We start from the raw sequence: 20,236 nt of genomic DNA, 5'->3' as shown, positions 1-20,236 counted from the left end.
TGCAACCTCGCTTCTCTGTCCGTCTCTGTGTGTCCGACCCGCCTGGGGAAGCCGCCTTCTCCTAAGCAGTCAGCAACACAGAACATTCCATCTGGAAACAGCCTTAGGGAATTCTTGGTTAGCGGTTTTCATTCCTGGCCCACCGGCCCCTGCCCCCACTTTTTTTTTTTTTTTTAAGTTATGAACTTCTTTCTTCCAACAAAATGCTATTGGGGAGTAGAGCACATAAAACAGAGCACAGCAGAGCTACTCGGTCACAAGCGGTGGCCGGGATCTCCTTCTTTCTGCATGAAAACCCCTGGACCCAGGCAGCCCCTTGTTTTACACTGGGGAAGCTGAGGCACAGAGCAGCAATCGGGTTGGTCTTGTACCACACGGACTCTCCGGGGCCGACCTGGATCCTGGCACATAGTAGGCGCTCAGTCAGCACTGGCTGGATAGTGACTCCGGGAGATGCTGACCGCCTCCGCTTGGTCATCTCTGTGTCACTGCACGCGGATCGCTTTTTAAAGAGACTATGAGGGGAGGGGCGTGTGTTGCCACAGCAGAGAGGCCCCCTAATTGCCTATGTTTTTGAATTTGTAGCCTTTGAAAGGGTTTGATTCTCTGATCTAAATGGCAAGAACAAAAGCAGAGCATAAAAGGGCCAAAGAGATGAAAAGCAGCCATAATTTGTGTCGGCGATGGCGGTGCCCTTTGTGGTCCAGCTTCCGAGCCACTCTGAAGTTCTCTGCCCAACAGACACGCGTCCGTCACCATGGGAACAGCAAGGGCACGCCTGGGCCTCCAGATCCCCGAGGAGCCCCCTGCCAGCCCCGCCCTGTGCTGGCTCTTCCTGGGAGCTGGGTGAGGAGCCCGAGGACGCCCCTCACCCATCCAGCTCAGCCCGGCCCCTCTCTCACCCAGCTGTCTTATGGGTTCTCTGTCGGGAGGAGGGGAATGGCCTGGGCCCATTAGACTGTCTTCACCCGCTGTGCACCTGTCGGTGGGAGAGTCTACGCCTCTAGCGCCTGGCGCAGAGCGGTCCCGTGTAGGCGAATGAACAGGCACCCAGAGTCACACACTCGTGAAGGGCCTTGCCTGCGACCGGCTGCATCAGGGAGGTGCACGCAAAATGGGGGATGCACACACGCCTCTCGAGTCACCGTGGAAGAGAGGAAGACCCAGTCAGGGCAGCCTCCCCGGCTTCTGTCTCCAGCACCCGAAAGGCGGGGGCTGCCTGTCCCTGGTTAGGGAAGAGCGCGGCCCGAGGGCAGGCTTGGGCTCCATCCCGGAGCGAAGCTGCAGGGGAAGCAGACGTGAACCCCGAGCTCCGGGGTGAAGGACCGGAGATGGTTTTTGCAGCCGCTAGAGACCACAAGGGAGGGAGTGGAGCCCAGGAGAAATGAAAGGTCTCAGGTGTGAGCTCTGGAGCCAAGGCCATGAGAGAGAGTCGAGGGCGGTGTGCAATGGAAACTCAGAGAAAGTGACAAGTACAGGCTGGGGACGAAGGGCACAGCTGAGCACGGAGACCACGGCGTGCGAACAGGGGAGCTGGGAAAGGATGTCTCCCACCCCTTGCATGCTGGGGTGTTAGCTACGAGATGCACCCCACCTGGATGGGGATGCACATCCTGCCTGAGCTCCCAAGATCCAGACCTCCCCAGAACCACTGCAGACTCTCATCTGAGAGTGTCCTGCAAACGGAGGCTGAACACACCCTTCCCACCGTGCAGGCAGGGGGGCGTGCTGGAGGGAAAGCAACTGTGCCATTTTCTGCCTCCTTGTCGTAGTAACGGAAATAGAATTTTTTTTAAGAGCTTGCAAAGCTGGGCTACCATACTTCCCATGGATGATCTTGTTTAGCCTCACAACCCTTTAATGTAGGTATTATTTTTAGGTCAATTCAATGGGTAAAGCAACCTAGATTCAAGGCTGGCCAAGCAGCCTGTCACCGCAGGCAAAGGTCTAGCCACTGGGCCACACTATTCCTTCCTGGTCAGTGTGACACCGAGGGGTGCTCTGGAGGAAGATTCTGGACTGGCTCTCCAATCCCGGACTGGCTATGATTGCCTTCCTCTTCACCCTTTCCATTTGTCACCTTCTTTCTGAGTCTCTGGGTAGCAAGCAGGCCTACCACCTGGCAGAAACCAGAGCACGGATCTTGGTAGGTTATTTTAAGGTCACTTTACTGTGTGCCCAGTCTGAGGCAACAGGAAGAGACGTGATGTCCCCCGGAAATGTGGCTGGACCTCTGACTGGAGAGGACATTGGAAAAGCCAGCAGGAGCCTGGCTTAAGAGACTGTTCCTTTGGACATCGTTTCCTTCTCGGCTGGGGTGAGAGGGAATGAGATGTTATGGATGTTTATTCCACTTAAGGGTCCTCCTGAAAAGAATCCAAAATCACCCAACCCAAACCAGGTGAGAACATGAATATTTGCTCAGAACGAGAACAAATAACAAATTACAATGCTGACAAATACAAAAACACGCCCCTATGCGACCACATTGTCAGAGCTGCTCTGAGCCATGGAAGGTCCCTGAGCTCCTGTTTCCTTAGCTTCCAGGCAGGTCACCTCTGTCCTTCACACACTGACCTTGATCGGAGTCTGTGGAAGTCTCTGACCCTTAGTTTCAAGCACTGCCTTCTGGGGCTTGGTGTTGCCCACCCAAACTGGGGAAGGGGCAGTAGCAGAAGTTTCCAGTAGTTCTGAACTGGGACTACCCCAGTGGTTCGGCACAAGCATTCAGGGGCAAAGGCTCTGATCCAAACCCCATCTTATATCTTCTCTGTAGACGACCCACAGGGATTTATCCACACAACATATGTTTGCCACGAACCTACTCCTAGGCAGCCTCGCACTAAGGCCTGTGGCATACCACCGTGATGAACCACACAGAGCTGAAAAGGTTTAGATTTGTAACATGGTTGGAGAGCCTGGCACATAGTAGCTGCTCATTAAATGTTGGGTTCCTTCCTTTCTTCCCATCTGGCAGTACCCTCAGAAGCTGAGGCCCAGGCCAGAGCAATGCACCCAGCAACCCCCAGCCAGGGCCCTAGGACACCTGGTCCCTCCCACTTCCACCCATCAAAGCGACACCTGCTTTTTTGGTCACCTGGCCCGACACTCACACCCTGGAAGCAGGACCGCAGGGGCTCTCCTGACCAATCATCCCCTCCAAGAGGCCCAAAAGCAGGCGTCCAGTTGTTGGGGTCACTCAGCAGAGCAGAGTAGCAGCCAGAACAAGCACTCGGTCAGGTCTCCTGACTCCCAGACCCTCTGCACCCAGTGGCCCATCCCGAGGCCCTCCCAAGCCTCTTGCTGTCAGGCAGGCTTGGCCCTGGCCCCTGTCCCTTAGGGCAGTACTTCCCAACCCCACGCTGGGCAGAATAATCTCAGTGTGGTTAGAAACAGAAAATACACCCCAATCAACAGCACAGCTATCCCTGGGCACCACTCACAGAGCCCCAACCCAGTGGACTTCGGGTGGGCCAGGGCGGCTGGACATCGCAGAAGCTTCCAGGCATCTTTCTGGCAGGTTTCCCGCCGGCTGCTGGGAGACCCTGCCCTCGGGAGAGGGTCTGGTGGATCCGGGAAGAAGGATGCAGGGTGAAGGGGGTATTATTGACAGGACTATGGCCAGGACTCAAGTGCCAGCATTTCCGGCCCTGACATGAGTTTGGCAGGACGTGTGGTTTGCGGAGCAGGGTACAGGGACCCGGGTCCTTGGTGCCCCCTCTCTGGGGGTCATGCCAGGACAGGAGTCCAAAGCGCCCCATAGACCGCTGCTCCGAGGACAAGGGCTCACAAACGTGCTGCTTCCCCCATGTCCGCGGGGGGGGGAAGGCGAGGAGCCTCCTCTTTGGGGACCTTGGCGAGGACAGAAGTCTGAGGCAGCCACTTGCAGGGAGGCCATGGCGGACACGCCACCTGCTGGCCTCGGAGCACGGGCCCAAGCGGTCTGGTGGCGTCACCTGCTGGCCTCTCTGGGGAGCGTGGTCCAGCCGCCGAACAGGGTCCTAGTGTCCTGGTGGGAGCCGGTTCCTCCAGTTTCCCCACCCTATGAAGCTCCGGGTCCTCACCCCACCTGGCAGCACGGGCCAGGACCTGTTACCCTTCCCTGGGCACCACTCGCTTTCCCAGTCCTCAGGCTCTGCGGGAACTGGGCCTCCCAGGGCGGCTCCTTCGTCCTTCATCCCATGTCTTAAGAGTCATCTTGAGAGAACTGCTTAATGTCCTAGAACAGAACTTCAGTTTCTTGGGGGCACCTGGGTGGCTCCGTGGGTTAAAGCCTCTGCCTTCCGCTCAGGTCATGATCGGGCTCTCTGCTTAGCGGGGAGCCTGCTTCCCCCTCTCTGCCTGTCTCTCTGCCTACTGGTGATCTCTGTCAAATAGATAAATAAAATATTTTTTTAAAAAAAGAAGTTCAGTTTCTTCTTCTGTTAAAAAAAAAAAAGAGGGGGTGGGTAGAATCTAACAGTACCATGTGCTGGTACATGGGCTGTCGCACAGCTGGACAGGGCAACCTCCACAGGGCAGCGCCTCCCAAAGGCTTTGGTCCAGGTGACGGGAGGTCAGAGACAAGCTGTGCGTGGGCACCAGGAGTTTCTGCCCCAGGTGGGGGATGCAGTAGGTGATCACCGAAATGCTCCCTTCTGTCCCAGTCCAGGAGCCTCTGGGCCACTTCCCAGTCCCCTAAATCCCCAGGCTGACTCTAGCCAAGCTGAGACCCTGCAGCCCTTCCTAGAGAGCCCAGTGCTGCTGGGGACTTGATCACGGGTTCCCCTGATCACCAAGAGTTTGGAGAGGACAGAGTGTTAGCTCTTCTGGGGACAGGGTCCATTCCAGTCTGCAGGAGGCCCTCCCCACTGGAGGGTCTACCTCTGCAGGGTCCTTTCCCCATCCAGGAGACCTCATGCCTTCCCCCAGGTGACCGTTCCACCCCACCCCACCCCCGCCCCGACCGCCAACTGGTCAGTCTCAGGGAGGCTATGAATAGCAGTTAGAGCAGTGGTTTTCAAGCATGAGAATCCAACATTCTAAACCAAATATCAGAATCCTCTGGAGGGCTTCTTAAAACATCACTGAGCTCACTGTCCAGCATTTTGATCTAGTAGGTCTTGGATGGAGCCTGAGAATCTGCATTTCCAACAAGTTCCCAGGGGATGCAGCTATCTGATGCACTTAGAGTCAGCTTTGCCACGTCCCTGAGCTAGCTACTTGGCCTCGGCTTCCTCACCTGTAAATTGGGCACCATTCTCTCAGCGCTACAGGGAGCGTTAGATGAGACCGCGGGCATGAGGACTCCGCTCAAAGACCCGGATATGGCAGGAGTGCAGTAAGTGGTGGCTGACCTCCGCGGCGTGTGCGTACCTGGCCCCGCCCTCCGTCCCCCTCTGTGTATGCGGCAGACACTGCTGAGCAGGGAGGAGGATTACAGGGAAGCAAGGACAGTGATGGTGGGGGCATGCGGAGGGCTCAGTCAGTTAAGTGTCTGACTCGATCTCAGCTCAAGTCTTGATCTCAGAGTCAGGAGATGGAGCCCCTCATAGAGCTCCAGGCTGACTGTAGAGCCAAGTAAAGAGATAAGATAAAATAAGATAAATAAAATAAAATAATAAAAACTAAAGAACAATGACGATGGGAAAAGACAAAATCGTTGAGCGGGGCCAACCCGAGTTTGGAGAGGGCCCAGCTACAGTACTGGAACTAAGGAGTGAGTGCAGAGGGGGCCACGGGGCAGACCACAGTGACCACTCCCAGAAGTCAGGGGTCACTACCCTGACGAGCTGCCACCTGCCCCAAACCTCGAAGATGAGTCTTCATCTATCCTGGATGAGATAAAAGCATTCAGGCCAAGAGGACAGCTCGTGCCATGGTTCTCAACTCTGACCACACACTCAGATCGCCCCCATACCCCAATGTCCAGCAGGTGCCCCCAGACCAATGACAGACTCTCTTAGAGACGGGAGGGAGACCTGTGAGTTCTTTGAAACCCCTTGGGTATCAGTGTCCAGACAAGACTGAGAAGCGCCCAGCGAAGCCTCGGGGGAATGAATTCACGGTCCCGCACAGGGATGCAGAAACGACCAGCCCAGGGTGGCTGGAATGTGGGGTACGTGTGGCAAGAAATGAGGAGCAGGAAGGCATGCGGGGCCGTTTCCCCAGAACTGCCGAAGGCCACCCACTAGCAAGTCCACTAAGCAAATGATCGAGACGTTTAATCTACGTAAAAATGTGTCCCTGACAGACCGCAGGTTTGCATTAGAACAGGACGTGCCTTTGCCTCCAGAAGGGAGGGGCCGAGATTCGAAACCACCTGTAATTACCTCCATGCTTCTGAGGGCGTCATCTTTGGAATCCTCCTTGCGAGTGGAAAGCAGCAATCACTCCATAAATGTTTGTAGAACTGAGTGAACCTTGAAGAGCCCTCCGGTCCGATCATGTGCTCCCATCTGAGAGGCCCGTCTGGATTGACCCCTGAGTTCAAGGGGGCTCTGCTGCCCCCGGACCTCTGTGGTTTCAGGGAGGCTAAGAAACCCCATAAAAATCCTAATCCTGGTGAGCTGCTGCCTGAAATCCCATCTTCGGGGCTTTCTGTCTCTCAGTGGTTCTTGCTTACCCTTTGTCAGTTCCCTTTCCTGGGACAGGTCTTAAAGGGCGGAAAGGGCAGGAACCTCATAGTTGTGGGAAGGAGGAGGAAAGATCCAGAAAGGAAGACCCGAGGCCAGTCTGAGAGCTGGCCCTTGGCACTGACCTGAAGCCAAGGCAGACCAGAAAATGTTCAAAAGGTAGGTGCTTCCTTTCTTTCTAACTGGCACCTCCCAGCACTTACTGGTTTTTGTGATTTTCGTGCTATACCCCGGAGCGAGTTTCACCACTTACCCATGGACTTATTCTGTGAATCACTGGATTTCCAAGATCCTCTCAAAGAATTTTTCCAGAAACACTGATTCTCTCAAATAAGACATCTCTCATGTCTTAGGACACGGAGCCAGTCAAGGAACTAGGAAGACTTGTCCTGCCCCAAGCCTGTCTGCCCACTGACTTGTTACAGCCTTTCCCCCGCAGGGCTTCCCAGGAGTCACTCTGGGACGAGGATGCGTGTGCCAGTGGGTCACTGGCAGTGACCTCAAGAGGAATGGAAAAATGAAACCAAGATGAAGGAGGCCAAGACAGGGGGTACAGATGAGCAACGGAGGCTCCATTCCACTGGGGAACTTGGGGAGACGGTGTTGGGTCCGACCCAGAGTCAGCCCATGGGAGGGGCAGGCTGTTGGGCACCATCCATCCACCTGCTCCTGTCAGTTGTTGGCCCCTGGGTACACCCAGGAGGGCTCGTCCCTGACACTTCTAGCCTGCCCCGCATATGCCCATGCGTTAGGGACTAGGAACACTCCTCGGGCGAGTCCCAGGGCGTAAGATTGGGGCACCCACAGCATCTGCTACACAGCCCAGCTCATTCACGTGCCAACTCAATCAGGAACAGCTCAGGGGCGTATCCCTGCTGAGAGCCAGCCCCTCCTGCACCAATCATCCCCGGAGGCATCCACATCTGCGCGCACCTCCTCACTCAGGAAGCACCAGCCCTCCGCCTGAGTGAGAACGCTGGTCTATACAGAATCTGGCAGTCAGAGTATCCCAGGCCCATGGGGACGCAGGCGACCATCCCACCCTGGCCTCAGTGTATCTTGCTGGGACTGGGCTGACCTTGCGCACATCCAGGAAGCCGTTCAAGAGAAGAGGACGGTCAGACTCGCCGTTTCATCGAGGGTGAACAGGGAGGAGCTCGGGCAGATTTTAACTGAGCTGAAAGTGTGAACTGCAAGAGCAAAGGTAGTTTTTTTCTGGTGACTCAAGAGAAGCTATGACATTCGTAAGGTATTTTCATCCACATCAGGTGGGGCCTTTGAAAAATGAAGACGGGGCTCCCATTCACTGGGCTTTGCAGGACGGTGATAGTTTTTGCTTAACGTTTTGATATGAAGGGCATCGGCCACGCTTCTGCTGGGCGTCAGGACCACAATCAGCCCTCGTGCAGGATTTGTCTCTAAGCCCCAGGGTCTCAGGGGACAGGCTGCAGGGACACCAGTTCTAACTGCCCTGGCCCCCAACAGACAATGTGAAGAGGCTAGCTCTGCTGGCGTCTGTCACACCAGAGATGGCGGAGATTCACTTTTTTACAGTCTGGTAAAATACCCCTTTTGCAAAGAACAGCATGAAATTTTTGTAGATGTGAACCAGCCTGTTCTGCACCAACTTGAAAGCGATGCACACGATCTCCATCCCAATGATGATGTAGATGGAGAAGAACAAGAAGAAATGGGGGTGTTCTAAAACGGTGTCCCCGAACCCAATGGTGGTCAGTGTGACGAAGCAGAAATAGAAGGCGTTCTCGAAGTCCAGCTGCTTCTCCCAGATGGGGAGGATGGCGGCTGCACAGGAAATGTAGGCGAACACGAGGAGGGCGATGACCGGGAGGGGCACGTCCAGCTTCTCCACCTGCCGTCCCACCTGGTCCAGGTTGCTGATGACCGAGTAGGAAAGTCGCCCAGACACCAGCTCGGGACACGAGTTACTCCTCTCCACGGCCCGCGGGGGCAGGGGCAGCGTGTTCCGTGTCTCTCGTGCAAGAAGTCTCTCGAACAGATCTGTGTTGCTGCTTGGGGTGGAGGGACACGGGCCGGGTTTGGGACCCGGAAGCTCTTGGCCGTCTATGACGATCCTGGGGACAGCTTCGGCCACGGGCTTGGTGGCCGGCCTTCTGCAGAGCAGGCGGGAGCACCACTGGCGAAGGGGAGGCGGGAAGAATGGGAGTTTTTGGAACCGATTGTAAGATGTAGACAGGAGGGTGGCCAAGATGTCACCCATGTCCGTGAGGACTAGGAACATCAGGGGGATGCCAAAGAGTGCGTAGAGCATGCACAGGTATTTGCCGAGCCTGGTGACAGGGTAGATGTGGCCGTAACCTGAAAGAGAGCACAGAGCCCAGGAATGGTTGTCTGTTCTTCCCCGTCCCCTGAAAAAGCTTTCAAGAGACCTTCTGCCATTTCTCTCCCTTGGTACGATGGTTTACACAATGTGTGTGAAAATACTCATCTTAATGCATTCGTTGGCCATCTGGCCTTGGGCTGGCTTTGCTGGGGGCAGTGACAGGTGACACTCAGCTTCTCTTTAGGAGAAGGAGCAGGGCATGTCCAGATCTTGGACCCAAGACGTCCTTGGCAGGGGACAAGCATGTCTAGGAGGAGCTGATCGCTTTTTATCTTGCCGCAGCCTTTTCTAAACATCGGCATGGCAGGACGCATGCAGGGGGGAGGCGGGGGACGGCTCTGCCATCAGACCCATCTCCTCCTTCATCCTCCACAAAAGCACCTGTTTTTAAGAAGCTACCCTTGTCCTCCCCGGGATGTCTGGACCCCTCCTTTGTTTGTTCCTCCATAATGGGCCTTTAGTATACGCCAACAGTGTACAGCAGTGTACATAGCATGAGGGACAGTGGGAGGATGGAAGGTTTGAGATACAAGTTGCTGCTCTCGGAGCCACTGAGGTGTAGTAGATTAGACCAACATGTTCACAAACGCTAGTGAAGTGGTAAGGGTCAGCATCGAGACTCTTAAGAACCTGCGTTCGAATCCCAGCTCTGCCATTTATTAGAACCTTACTTGACTTGGGCTCACATGGTCAAGTTTCTTGCCCGTAACACAGGGAGGCAACCCCCGCTTTGTATATGGACCCCCTGGAAGGATGACGTGAGATCAGGGCCTGACCCATCGGGCGAAGCTGAGAGATGCCGGCGTCCCCACGCTCAGGCTGATCAGTCCTGCCGGTCGCGCTGACTGTGGGCTGGCAGCGCCCCACCTTCAGAGGCCGACGTTGTTTTCACCATTCACAGGTGGGGAAACGGAGGCTTGGAGAAATGGAGCAACCCAGCCAAGAGCGTTCAGGGACGAAGAGTAGAGTTGGCCGTCAAGCCCTCAGACTTGTCGCACCAGCACTGAAGCACCCAAGGGGGTGGAAGCTTGCCGTTCTCACAAACCAGTCAACCAAGCAAAGGGAGGGGTGGGCTGAGGCTTCCGCGCTCTTCAGGCGCCGCCCCCCCATCTGCAGGGGGCCCCCCTCCCATCACCCCAGCCCCGACCCCCACATCTACAGCGGGGCCAGAACAGAGAGACCTCAAACCCCATAGCCCAGGCAGCCGGAGCTTCTGGAGGGAGCGAGCTCAGTGACTTCAACAAAGTGAGGGAAATGCTTTTGTATTAAATGCCTGCATTTAATTTTTGATGTCATAAAGGATGATTAATACAGAAAAACCTAGGCCAGTTATGCAAATTGACTCGAAAGCACTTGCTTCGCTGGCAGGCTAAACTCCAGCCTCCTCCAGGGCCCCGGCTCTGGCCTCAGGCTCTTCCTTCCAGCAGCAGGCAAGCATTCGGGTCCCCCCAACACCAGGGGCCCGGGAGAGCGCTGCGGACCTCAAACGGTCTCATCGGTTGGCATCCACCCCAGAGCACTCCACACCCCCCTTGGCTGATTCCACGAGGCAATTTGGTGGCATTTGGTGGCAGGGGCAGTTCCATCTGAATGTGCCTTCATAGCGTATGTGCACATTTAGTGCTTACTGCTTGCGCTGGGGACACCGTGGTGAGCAAAGCAGATACGGAATCCCACCTCGCCGAGCTTCTGGTGTAGGGAGAGAGGCAGATGTGAATCACGTAGCCACACTGGTGAGCATGTGGCAGGTGGAGATCAACCACAGGACATAAAAGAGCACACTGTCCCGTGAGCGATTAGGACAAGGCGCCCCTCCTGGACTCGCCTTTATTGAGCACCTATTTCATGCCTGGCACTTGTGGGTGGGCTTGGGGGTACAGTGGGAAACAGGCAGAGTTCCTCCCCTTTAAGGCTCATGGATGAGAAGGAAGCAAGGCCTTGAGCTTAGCTCTCCACCCTCCGTAGGATGTGGTGAGGACCCAACACCAGGGGACAGGAACGGGGGCCGCATTGGCTAACCCTCCCATCAGAAACCCAGGTTTGTTCCAGAGGGCAGGACTTGCTGAGACAATGCCAAGGGTTCCAAATGCCTCTGCTTCCCTTCCCTTTTCCCTGAGGGTCTCCGGCAGCTCCCACCCTCGCCTCTAGGAGAAGAGGTTGCACAAGTGGTCTCCGAGCCCTGTCCAGGCTTCAGTAAAAGCCCAGAAGCACTGAGGCAATGAAGGCGGGGCTGGGTCTTAAAGGGGAAGGCGGAGAAGAGGAACAGAGTGAGCCATGGCGGGGGTGACCATCTGCCCAGTTTGCCTAGGACTGAGGGGTTTCCCAGAACACCCGACCCTCTGTGCTAAAACTGTGGCAGTCCCAGGCAAACTGGGCAGCCGGTCACTCCAGCCGTGAGGAAGGGTATGGAAAGATTCTCTGGAGCAGGGGAGATGAGGAACGAGGGCACCTGGAGCCTCTCGTGGAGGGGAAGGAGCTCAGACCTGGCCATGGAGTCCTGGTAGAGCCCAGGCCCCGGGTGTCAACGAAGCTTCTTGGGCCAAAGCTTTTCATGCGCCCCATGCAGCCACCATGGGTGGGTCTGAGGGCCCAGAAAGGGGGGCCGCCCTGTTTTCTAGATGGTGGATAAGCCCCTCGGGTTCTTGTGCACCCCCAGGAGAGTCAGGAGACACTCCACAGTAGAAACCTCTCGGCTTCTAGGATAGGGTCCCAGCATCAGATCTATTTTAAACAAAAGAACATTCCATTGCTAGAATAAAGTGCCTTTTAGAGTGGAAATTCTCTGCATGGCAAAATCCCTAATGCTGACAACCATCATTGTTACCGCATTTAGTGGACAAGGAACAGGGAGTCAGGGGACCTGTCTGCGGCGGCACAGCTCAAAGCCGACAAGGGCGTGCACCCCTCAGCTGAAGCCTTCCCTGTCCACCTGCCCCCACAGTGTTCTCCTCGGCAAGGGTGAATTTAGCGGGTTTAAACTAGAGGTGGCCGCCTCGAGGTAGAACACCTTGAGTCTGGGAGATACACCATTTTTCAGAAAATGCTTCAAGGAAGCAAATCTCAGAGAGTATGCAGCCCCTGTGAAGGAAATTGTATTAACTGTACCCATTACTGAATGCTGAGATGCATAACGGAAAATCCCATCATTTCCTATAATGTATTCATATATTCCAGTACGGTCAGCCCACTCCACTTAGGCTGTGAGCATATAATAACCTATGCACTTTCCTTACTTTCTTTTTTTTAAAGTAGGCTCCACGCCCAGCATGGAGTCCAATGTGGGGCTTGAACTCCTGACTCTGAGGTCAGGAGTCCGAAGCTTAATGGAATGAGCCCCCTAAAAGCCCCCACACACTTTATTTTCTAATCCAAGGGGACTAACCCAGTCGGAAATGACTGGGGACTGACCAACCTCACACCTGCCAGGTGTCCCTTTTTCCCCATCAAGGCCAGGTGCATTAAGGGTGGCCCAGAGATAGAGGGCAGGAAGCACTTCAAACACTGTTATTGATCACAGGCAGCGGAGAACCTCCCCGACATCCTCTTCCATTTGTAATTACCGGACGGCATGATGTCCTAATTGATTTGATAGTAGCATCGCTTTCTTGGGACTTAAACCAAGATAATGCATTTCCATTAGATCAGTGGTTCACAGCCTGGGCTCCCATTAGAATCACCTGGAGGGCTCTGAAAAATACTGAGGCCTGGGTTTGTCCCTAGAGACTCTGACTTGATTGCCATGGGGTCCAGGCTTGGGACCTCATAAGAGAGAGCCAGGTGATGGCAATGGGCAGCCAGGGCTGAGAACCGTCCAATCGCATCAGTGCTTTGCAAACATTGACGTGCATCACCATCACCTGGAGAACTTATTAAATACAGACTTCCGGGCCCCACACCTACAGTTTCCAGCTCAGCTCAGCAGGTCTAGGATGGGGCCTGAGAATTCATTCTCATTTCTAACAGGTTCCCACGTGACGCGCATGCATGCTAACGGGTCCAGGGACCAATGCATTCGATCAGTTCTCATCGGGGAAAATTTTGCCTCCAAGGGGACATTTGACAATGTGGAGACAGCAGGAGAAGAGGTAGGGGCCTCAGGTGGGTAGCGACCACGGATGCTGCTAGTCTTCCTACAATGCCTAGGACAGCCCCACCACAAAGAATCATCTAGCTCGAGATGTCCACGGTGCCCTGCCCAGAAAGCCTGCATTGGGTTAATCCCCTGAAGTTCTGCAGGGAAAGGAGAACAAACTGAACCCCTTTGCTCATCTCCACCATCTTCCTTGAGGCTGCTGCTCCCCGCGACTGCTGCTCCACTGAGCTGTGGGTCTCTCTGGAAAGGCCAGCTGCTCCCCGCCCTTGCCTTGCGGGCTGTGGGCTCCCTCTCCAGAGCCTCAGCTCGCCGCTAAATGGCACAGCGCCTGCCCCGTAGGCCGGTCGAGTCATGAGGCTTAGATAAGATCGTGCATATAAAGGCTGGGCACACCACACCCAGGCCTGGTAATTGCCTGGTAGGGCGGTAGTTAGCCGTGTTCTTTCTGCGGGTCCCTCCCTGCCTGCAGCCGCCAGGAAGGAGAAGAGCCCGGCTCTGAAAGGAGCCACCTTGGGGGCGCGCTTGAGCACAGACTCGCGTCCATCCGTGAAGTTGTCTCCGCAGACACAGGGTGTTCACTCCAGCAACTATTCCTTCATCTTTCCTGGGGTACCGCTGCTCCGCCCCCCCCCCCCCCGATTTAGAGACAGATCCAATTGGTCTAGGTCCTTCTGGTCATCTGATCCCCTTGCCAGGACTGACTCAGCTGTGGGGGGTCTCTAGGAAGGGGGTTTCTTTGCTGGTGGTGATGGCCAGCGCCTTCTCGGTCGGAGATGCAGTGTCGCCCGACCGGAGTGGACTCTGGTGACCTGCTAAGCCGTTAAGCAGGATGGGAGAGGACCCGAGGCTCAAGGCCACGGCCGAGCCGCACGTGGACCGGCCCCGCAGCTGCCCCCACGGACTTCTTATTCCGGTGGGATCGCGTTCTCCTTGCGGTCGAAGCCCGTTGGGTTGGATTTTCCGTGAGCAGCAGCTGAGCGGATCCTGGGGTCACCTACATTTATCCTCACCGTGACCTGCAAGGCAGGCCTGGGAGGTGTTGCCGACGAGGGAACAAGGCTCAGAAGGGCCACATTGCTCCCTGACGGTCACACAGAAGACCCCAGATGGCCAGTCTCCAGGGTCCACGGCTGTCCAGGGTGCTCCACTCCCCACGTGGGAAGGAGCTGCAGGGCGAGCCTGCAGCCAGGCCCGGGCTCTGTGACCCTTGTAGGCCCATCCCTCTCAGGGCCTGGGACTCTCTTGAATGAAGCTGGGGGGGTGGGGTGGCGCAGGGCCTTGTCATTGGCCTAGAGGGGCCAGGGTGGAGCTGTGGGCCACACTCCCAGTGCGGATGCTGACCCGGGAGCTCCTGAGCCTTGGCTGAGGACAGCCTCACCGCCTGCCCTCCTGGGACCCCATCCCCAGTTGGGGAGACTCCTGCCAGCCCAGGTGCGGCCCCTCCGACCTGGCCCAGCCTGCTGCAGCGCCACGAGGGAAGCCAGGGGCCCTTAAGCATCCTCAGAGGGGGGCCCAGGGACACAGCACCCAAGTGTAAGGGCAGCCCCCGGTTCCTCACTCAGGAGGCCACTGCTCCTGCCATGCCCCTCCCCATCTGTCCTCTGCTCTGTCCCCCAGAAGACCACACTTCGTGTGGCCCCTGAGAAGAGGATCTGGGGTCCGCCTCTTTTTAAAAGATTTTATTTATTTATTTATTTGACAGAGAGAGACACAGCGAGAGAGGGAACACAAGCAGGGGGAGTGGGAGAGGGAGAAGCAGGCTTCCCGCTGAGCAGGGAGCCCAATGTGCGGCGCTCGATCCCAGGTCCCTGGAATCATGACCTGAGCCAAAGGCAGATGCTTAATGACTGAGCCATCCAGGCACCCCTGGGGCCCCCTTTAAATGAGCACACGTCACTGTAGGGGGCAGCGCTGCCCCACAGCCTCCCCTCTACCCTGGGCTCTGGAAGGACTGCCCTGGGTCAATGACTTGCACATAAGGAATCTTTGCTTTGGGGCTGAAGACGCACGTAAAGGAGGTGCAGGGAATGGGGTGAGGCGGGCTCCTTCTCTCCAAGCACCTTTCCTTCCAGGCCCTGGCATCAACTCCAGCCAGACACAAGGTCTCTGGGAATCGGAGCTGCCCCTGCGCCCCCAGGCACAGGAAGGCTCTTCCTGGGGCTCCCTGGGCAGGGCTGGGCAGCACCCCCACCGACCTGCGAGACTGGCAGGCTAGTCTGGGGAAAGAGCACTGGACTTGGAGTCTCAAGACCTATTCGTGGGCACCAGCTCTACTCACTGTGTGTTCTTGGGCCCTAACAGCACCACTCTGGGCTCAGGCTCCCCCATCTGATTCACAAGACCTCTCTGAGCTTTAAAGGAGGCAGCTTAGTACCCCGAGGGTAACTGTTGGTCCCCATCACCACCGCAGCCCTCCCTCCTCCCTCACCTCACTGTCGGTGCTCCCAGTCCTGCTCTGGGGCACCAGCTCCCCTCCCCACACCACGCCCCTCCTTTGGTGCTCCCCTCTGTTCCCTGGGAGTCAGTTGTTGTCTATATGCTGGTGACTCTGAAACCCGGGTCCCCAACCTTGCCCAGACCCCTGAGCCTCAGACCCACATTTCCAGCAGGGCTGCATGTCTCCCCTTGGAAGCTCCCCTGGAGACTTGACCTTGACTGGCCCCGAATCGTTGCCTCCATCCCTGGCCCCAGGGTCTTCACCACCCTCCCCGCAGCCTGTCCGTCCCACCCAGCAGAGCTAGAGACTGGGATGTTTTCCTCATCCCCCAGGTAACCGACCACTGCAGACTTTCCCGCAAAGACTTCCTCCAAGCCACCCCTCTTCTCTGTCCTCATGACCACTGTCCTGGATGAGGACGCCCTCCTCGCTCACACGGGTGCCACAGAAGCCCCCCTACGGCTCTCCCTGCTCCCAGTCTTACCCTCTCTTGTCCCCCACCCCCACCCCCACCCCCACCCCAGGCTACAGCTGGGGCGATCTCTCTGGAACGCTGCGCTACCCTGTTCTTCCCCTGTTTAAAGGACATTCCCCACTGCCCTCAGGATCAACCCAAACTCCTTAGCCCAGTTTGCAGGGCCTTCCCGTGGACAGGGCCCTCCTCTCCCTCCCACCTCTCGTCACCCCTAATTAACCTCCTTACAATGCCTGCCATTCCTTCTGTCACTGGGCCTCTGTCCACACCGGGCCTGGAGTGGCCTCTTCGGGCCCACCTTCCCCCACACCGGCGCCTCCTGCTCTCCCTGACTCAGCCTGGCCGTCATCTCCTCCTGGGAGCCTTTAAAATGTTCTTACCATTAAAGTCTCGCCTCTTGGACCACCCCCGAGCCTGGGGCACCTGCCCTCACGCTGCGCCCCACGATACCCCGAATGCATCGCAGGCTGACCACCTCCGGTCGCCCGGGAGCCTGGGCCCGCAGGTGCCGCTGGCAGGAAGTGTTTTTTTTTTTTTTTTTTAAAGATTTTATTTATTTATTTGACAGACAGAGATCACAAGTAGGCAGAGGGGCAGGCAGAGAGAGAGAGGAGGAAGCAGGCTCCCCACAGAGCAGAGAGCCCGATGTGGGGCTCGATCCCAGGACCCTGGGATCATGACCTGAGCCGAAGGCAGAGGCTTTAACCCACTGAGCCACCCAGGCGCCCCATACAAGAACATTCAGCCAAGGGGCAGAAGGGGGCTGGAAGGCAACCCACACCTTGCCCCCTGGGGCCTCCCCAGGGGCAAGGGGCTGCACCCACCAGAAGGGAGGGCAGTCCTTCCAAATTCCCCCCAGCAGGAGCCCCCACTTTAGGAGGGAGCACAGTCCTGCAGATTCAAGTGGCCCCTCGGCCAAGTGGATGGACCCAGGACAGGGCCGGCCCTCCAGCACCATTTCTTGACCGAGTGAACTGAATATTCTACCTCCCCGCCAAGGCGCCCCAGCCTCCCCCTGCTCTCTCTTGCTCCCCCGCATCTCCCCCTGAGGCCTGCCCTTGCCCTGGGACTTACCCACAGTGCTGATCACTGTGCAGCAGAAAAAGAGCGAGCTCAGGAAGGACCAGTCTGCAAACCCGTTAAACCAGTGGGGCTTCACCTTCTGCAGCAGCACCCCGAGGTCCCGTTTCCTGCCTTCCTCCACTGGGGAAAGAGAGGATCAGAGTGAGGGAGAGGGTTTTGCTCAAGACAGGTCCCGCCACGTGCAGGGGTCTTCCCCAGGGAACAGGACCGCTCTGCCTTGTGGCCCCTTAATGCCAAAACCCGGTTCTGCTTTTGCTGTCTCTGCACTTGGTTCCTGCGGAGATGACAAGGCCTTGTCCCCTGAGAGGAGCCCCCAGAGAGAGGCCCACAGGGGTCTGGCACAATCTCAGCCACAGGATTGCTGTGTGGCCGAAGGGGGCTTCCAGAAATTTCTGAGCCTCCATGTCTTTCGCATTGCAAAGGGGCATTCTACTTCTGCTCAGTCTCTTTCACAAGGTTTGGAGAATTGAAAACAAAGTGGGTCTTATGAAATGCAAGCTCTTATATGGATACAAACCATCCCTACTCCCGGAGGTCATTAAGCCTGATGGCATTTGGTACTCATACTGGGATCTGTGGGCACCGAGGCGCCTGAGGATTTCTGGGAAGCTGTGGCTTTCACAACATCTGACCCTGGGTCAGCCGAGCATGACTGGGGCCCTGGTTCCTCAGGGAGGTTCCCAAATAGCTCTGTTGGCCTGGGTGGCCAGTGGGCTTGGGGACCTCAGAGCCATCCTGAGACCCTGGCATGCGGCAGGAGCTCACTACTCATGTGAAAGGGCACCAAGTTGGGGGCTCCGGACATTCTAGAGCCGGCCCTGACCCTGGGTAGCTCCCACAGCCGTGGACGGGATGCTTCTTTCCGAGCCTGCTTCCCCATCAGGGAGGGAGCATGTGTGGTGACAAGTGGGCTCTGGAGTTCAACGGCCGGGGTGGAATCCTTGGCTCCACTTCGTAGTTTGTGACCTTGGCCAGCTGCTTAACTCCCAGACCCTCAGTTTCCAAATCTGTGAAAAGGGTCAGTTCATACAGGCCCCTGGGGCTGCGTGAGGACCAAGTGCGATAACACAGGAACGTGTTCCGCACTGGGTCTGCACTTACTGGGCATTTAAATCTCCAACAAAAATCAGTACAAAACGGGGTGGGAGGGGCGTCTGGCTGGCTCAGTCAGAAGAGCACGCAACTCTCTTCATCTCAGGGCCATGAGTTCGAGCCCCACATTGGGCACCGAGATTATTTAAAAAACAAAAACAAAATGGGGTTGGCCTAGTGCTGTGTTCTCATGGTATTCTGTCCATCAGAATCACCGGGGAAACTTTGTAAGATTCCCAGCCCAGCTCTGGAAATCCTGATTAAGTGGGTTTGGAGAAGAACCTGGAAATGTGTATATCAGACAAGCTCCCTGGATGATTCTGATGCATGATCAGGTTTGGGAAGCTCTGAACTTGTTGCCCTCAGAGCTGGGAATGGCTCAGTGTCCTGGTGGGGGCGGGGGCCGTGGCGGTGGCAGAGGACATGTCCTGGGTCAACTGAGCAGCATGTGTCTGTCTGGTACAGATGCAGAGAGAAGGAGCAGGACCCTCCGTGGAGGAGAGACTCTGCCTCCTGAAAGCCTGCTGGAGAAGCAAGGTCAGGTCCATGGGGGGAGCCGTGAGCAGCCCAGCTGATGACTTACCCATCACACCGCAAGCATCCTTCCCCTCACTTGTAGAGGCTATTTTTCCTTTGTCTTTTACTTGTGGACTCTCTATATTTTTATTTTAGTCTGTGAAATACATATTTGCAAACTTTGGGGAACAAGGCAGAGCAGGACTAAGTGACTAAAGGCAAACGAAACGCGGTAAGGACAGAAAAGTGCCTTGTGCCTTTCAGGAGGCTTCATGTTCTTAATCTCTTCCCACAGGGTCCCTATGATTGGCAGGCCCGAGACTGTGGACCCCCACCGTCCAGCACACTGAGACCCAGAGACGGCAACAGCTCTGCTTGAGATCACACAGCAAGTTGGGGGAGCAACCGGGATTGAAACAGGGCACCCAAGCTACCAATTCCCTCCCCCTGAGTCCAACGGTAGAAAAGGCCACTGGGAACAGAAAGTGGGAGAGAAGAGGGCCAGGCGGCTCCTCCTGGGGGGCCAAGCCCAGTTTGATTGTCCCTTGAATCCTAGTTCCTGTAGACTGAGTCCTGGGGCTGGGCAGGCACAATTCGGAGGAGCCGCCTAGGAACCCCCAGCCCCAAATCTGGTCACCCATGGCCCCCAACCAACCGCATCAAATCTCCAGCAATCCATCCTCCTTGGAATCTCCCCGTCTGGGTGGGGCTGGGAACTGAGGCAAAGGGAAGGGAGCGGGTCCTTCCCGAGCACGTACTGGGTGCTCAGTGCTTTCCCTACATTCTTCATAGCAACACTAATAGGCTCTTGTTTTCCCTGTTTTATGGAGGAGAAAACTGAGGCTCAGAGACGAGTCATTTGCCCAAGGTCCCGCACAGAGGTGGGGAGGATACAAGCTGAGGGCTCCCAGACCCTCCCTCCCAGCCCTCTGCTCTCTGGGGGCTGCCTCCCCGCATAGAGACAGGGCTCGCCCCGCCCAGAGGAACCACCTACCTGTTCTGTTGCATTTCAGGATGCCACAGAGCTCCACCAAGAACTCCTCAAAGTCTGGGTCATTTGGCCCCAGCTTCTGGCCACCCTCGATGGCCGAGAAGAGGGCAGCACCCAGCAGTGCGTAGGTCACCAGGGAGCAGAGGAAGCAGAAGCGAGGGAAAAGCTTCTCCAGGGCCTCCAGCAAGCACTTCCTGGCCGGGGGTGGCCCCGCAGCCTCCATCCTCCCAGGAGCGCTCAGAACAGGAGGAGCTGGTGGGAGAGGCAGGAGCAGCCCCGGCTGGAGGAGGAGGAGGGACAGGAGAGGAATGGGAGTGCCCAGAGAATGGCCAGGCTCCAGCACTAAGTGGATGGTGCGTGTGCTTCCCCAAGGACGGGGAAGCAGCCGGTTCTCATCACGTTCAGTCACTTAGATGGCGCCCCCAGCACCCCAAATTGCTATTGATCCGCTGGCCTGGGAGCTGCCCTGCAGGGGCTTTGGGTAGGCGCTGTGGGAGCGGCTCTGGGCTCTGGCCTTTCCCATCTGGAAGCTGCAATTTTGACTTCCAGGTACCAAATCTGACTTTCGGTTTT

General features: G+C 56.6%; 1 protein-coding gene across 1 annotated transcript; it reads right to left on the bottom strand.

The window, feature by feature from the left end:
* Window positions 1–8,154: 8,154 nt before the first annotated feature.
* KCNK18 (potassium two pore domain channel subfamily K member 18) lies at window positions 8,155–19,886 on the bottom strand. The gene is made up of 3 exons (XM_046026521.1): window positions 19,667–19,886; window positions 17,056–17,184; window positions 8,155–8,951 (listed from the first exon to the last, which is right to left on the bottom strand). Exons 1-3 carry the CDS (start codon window positions 19,884–19,886, stop codon window positions 8,155–8,157), a joined length of 1,146 nt encoding a protein of 381 aa, XP_045882477.1.
* Window positions 19,887–20,236: the final 350 nt, after the last annotated feature.

Source organism: Meles meles, chromosome 13 (genome assembly GCF_922984935.1).
Source record: "Meles meles chromosome 13, mMelMel3.1 paternal haplotype, whole genome shotgun sequence".
Classification (NCBI taxonomy): Eukaryota; Metazoa; Chordata; class Mammalia; order Carnivora; family Mustelidae; genus Meles; species Meles meles.
Note: the sequence above shows the minus strand (reverse complement) of the source record. Positions and strands in the feature narration are given on the sequence as shown.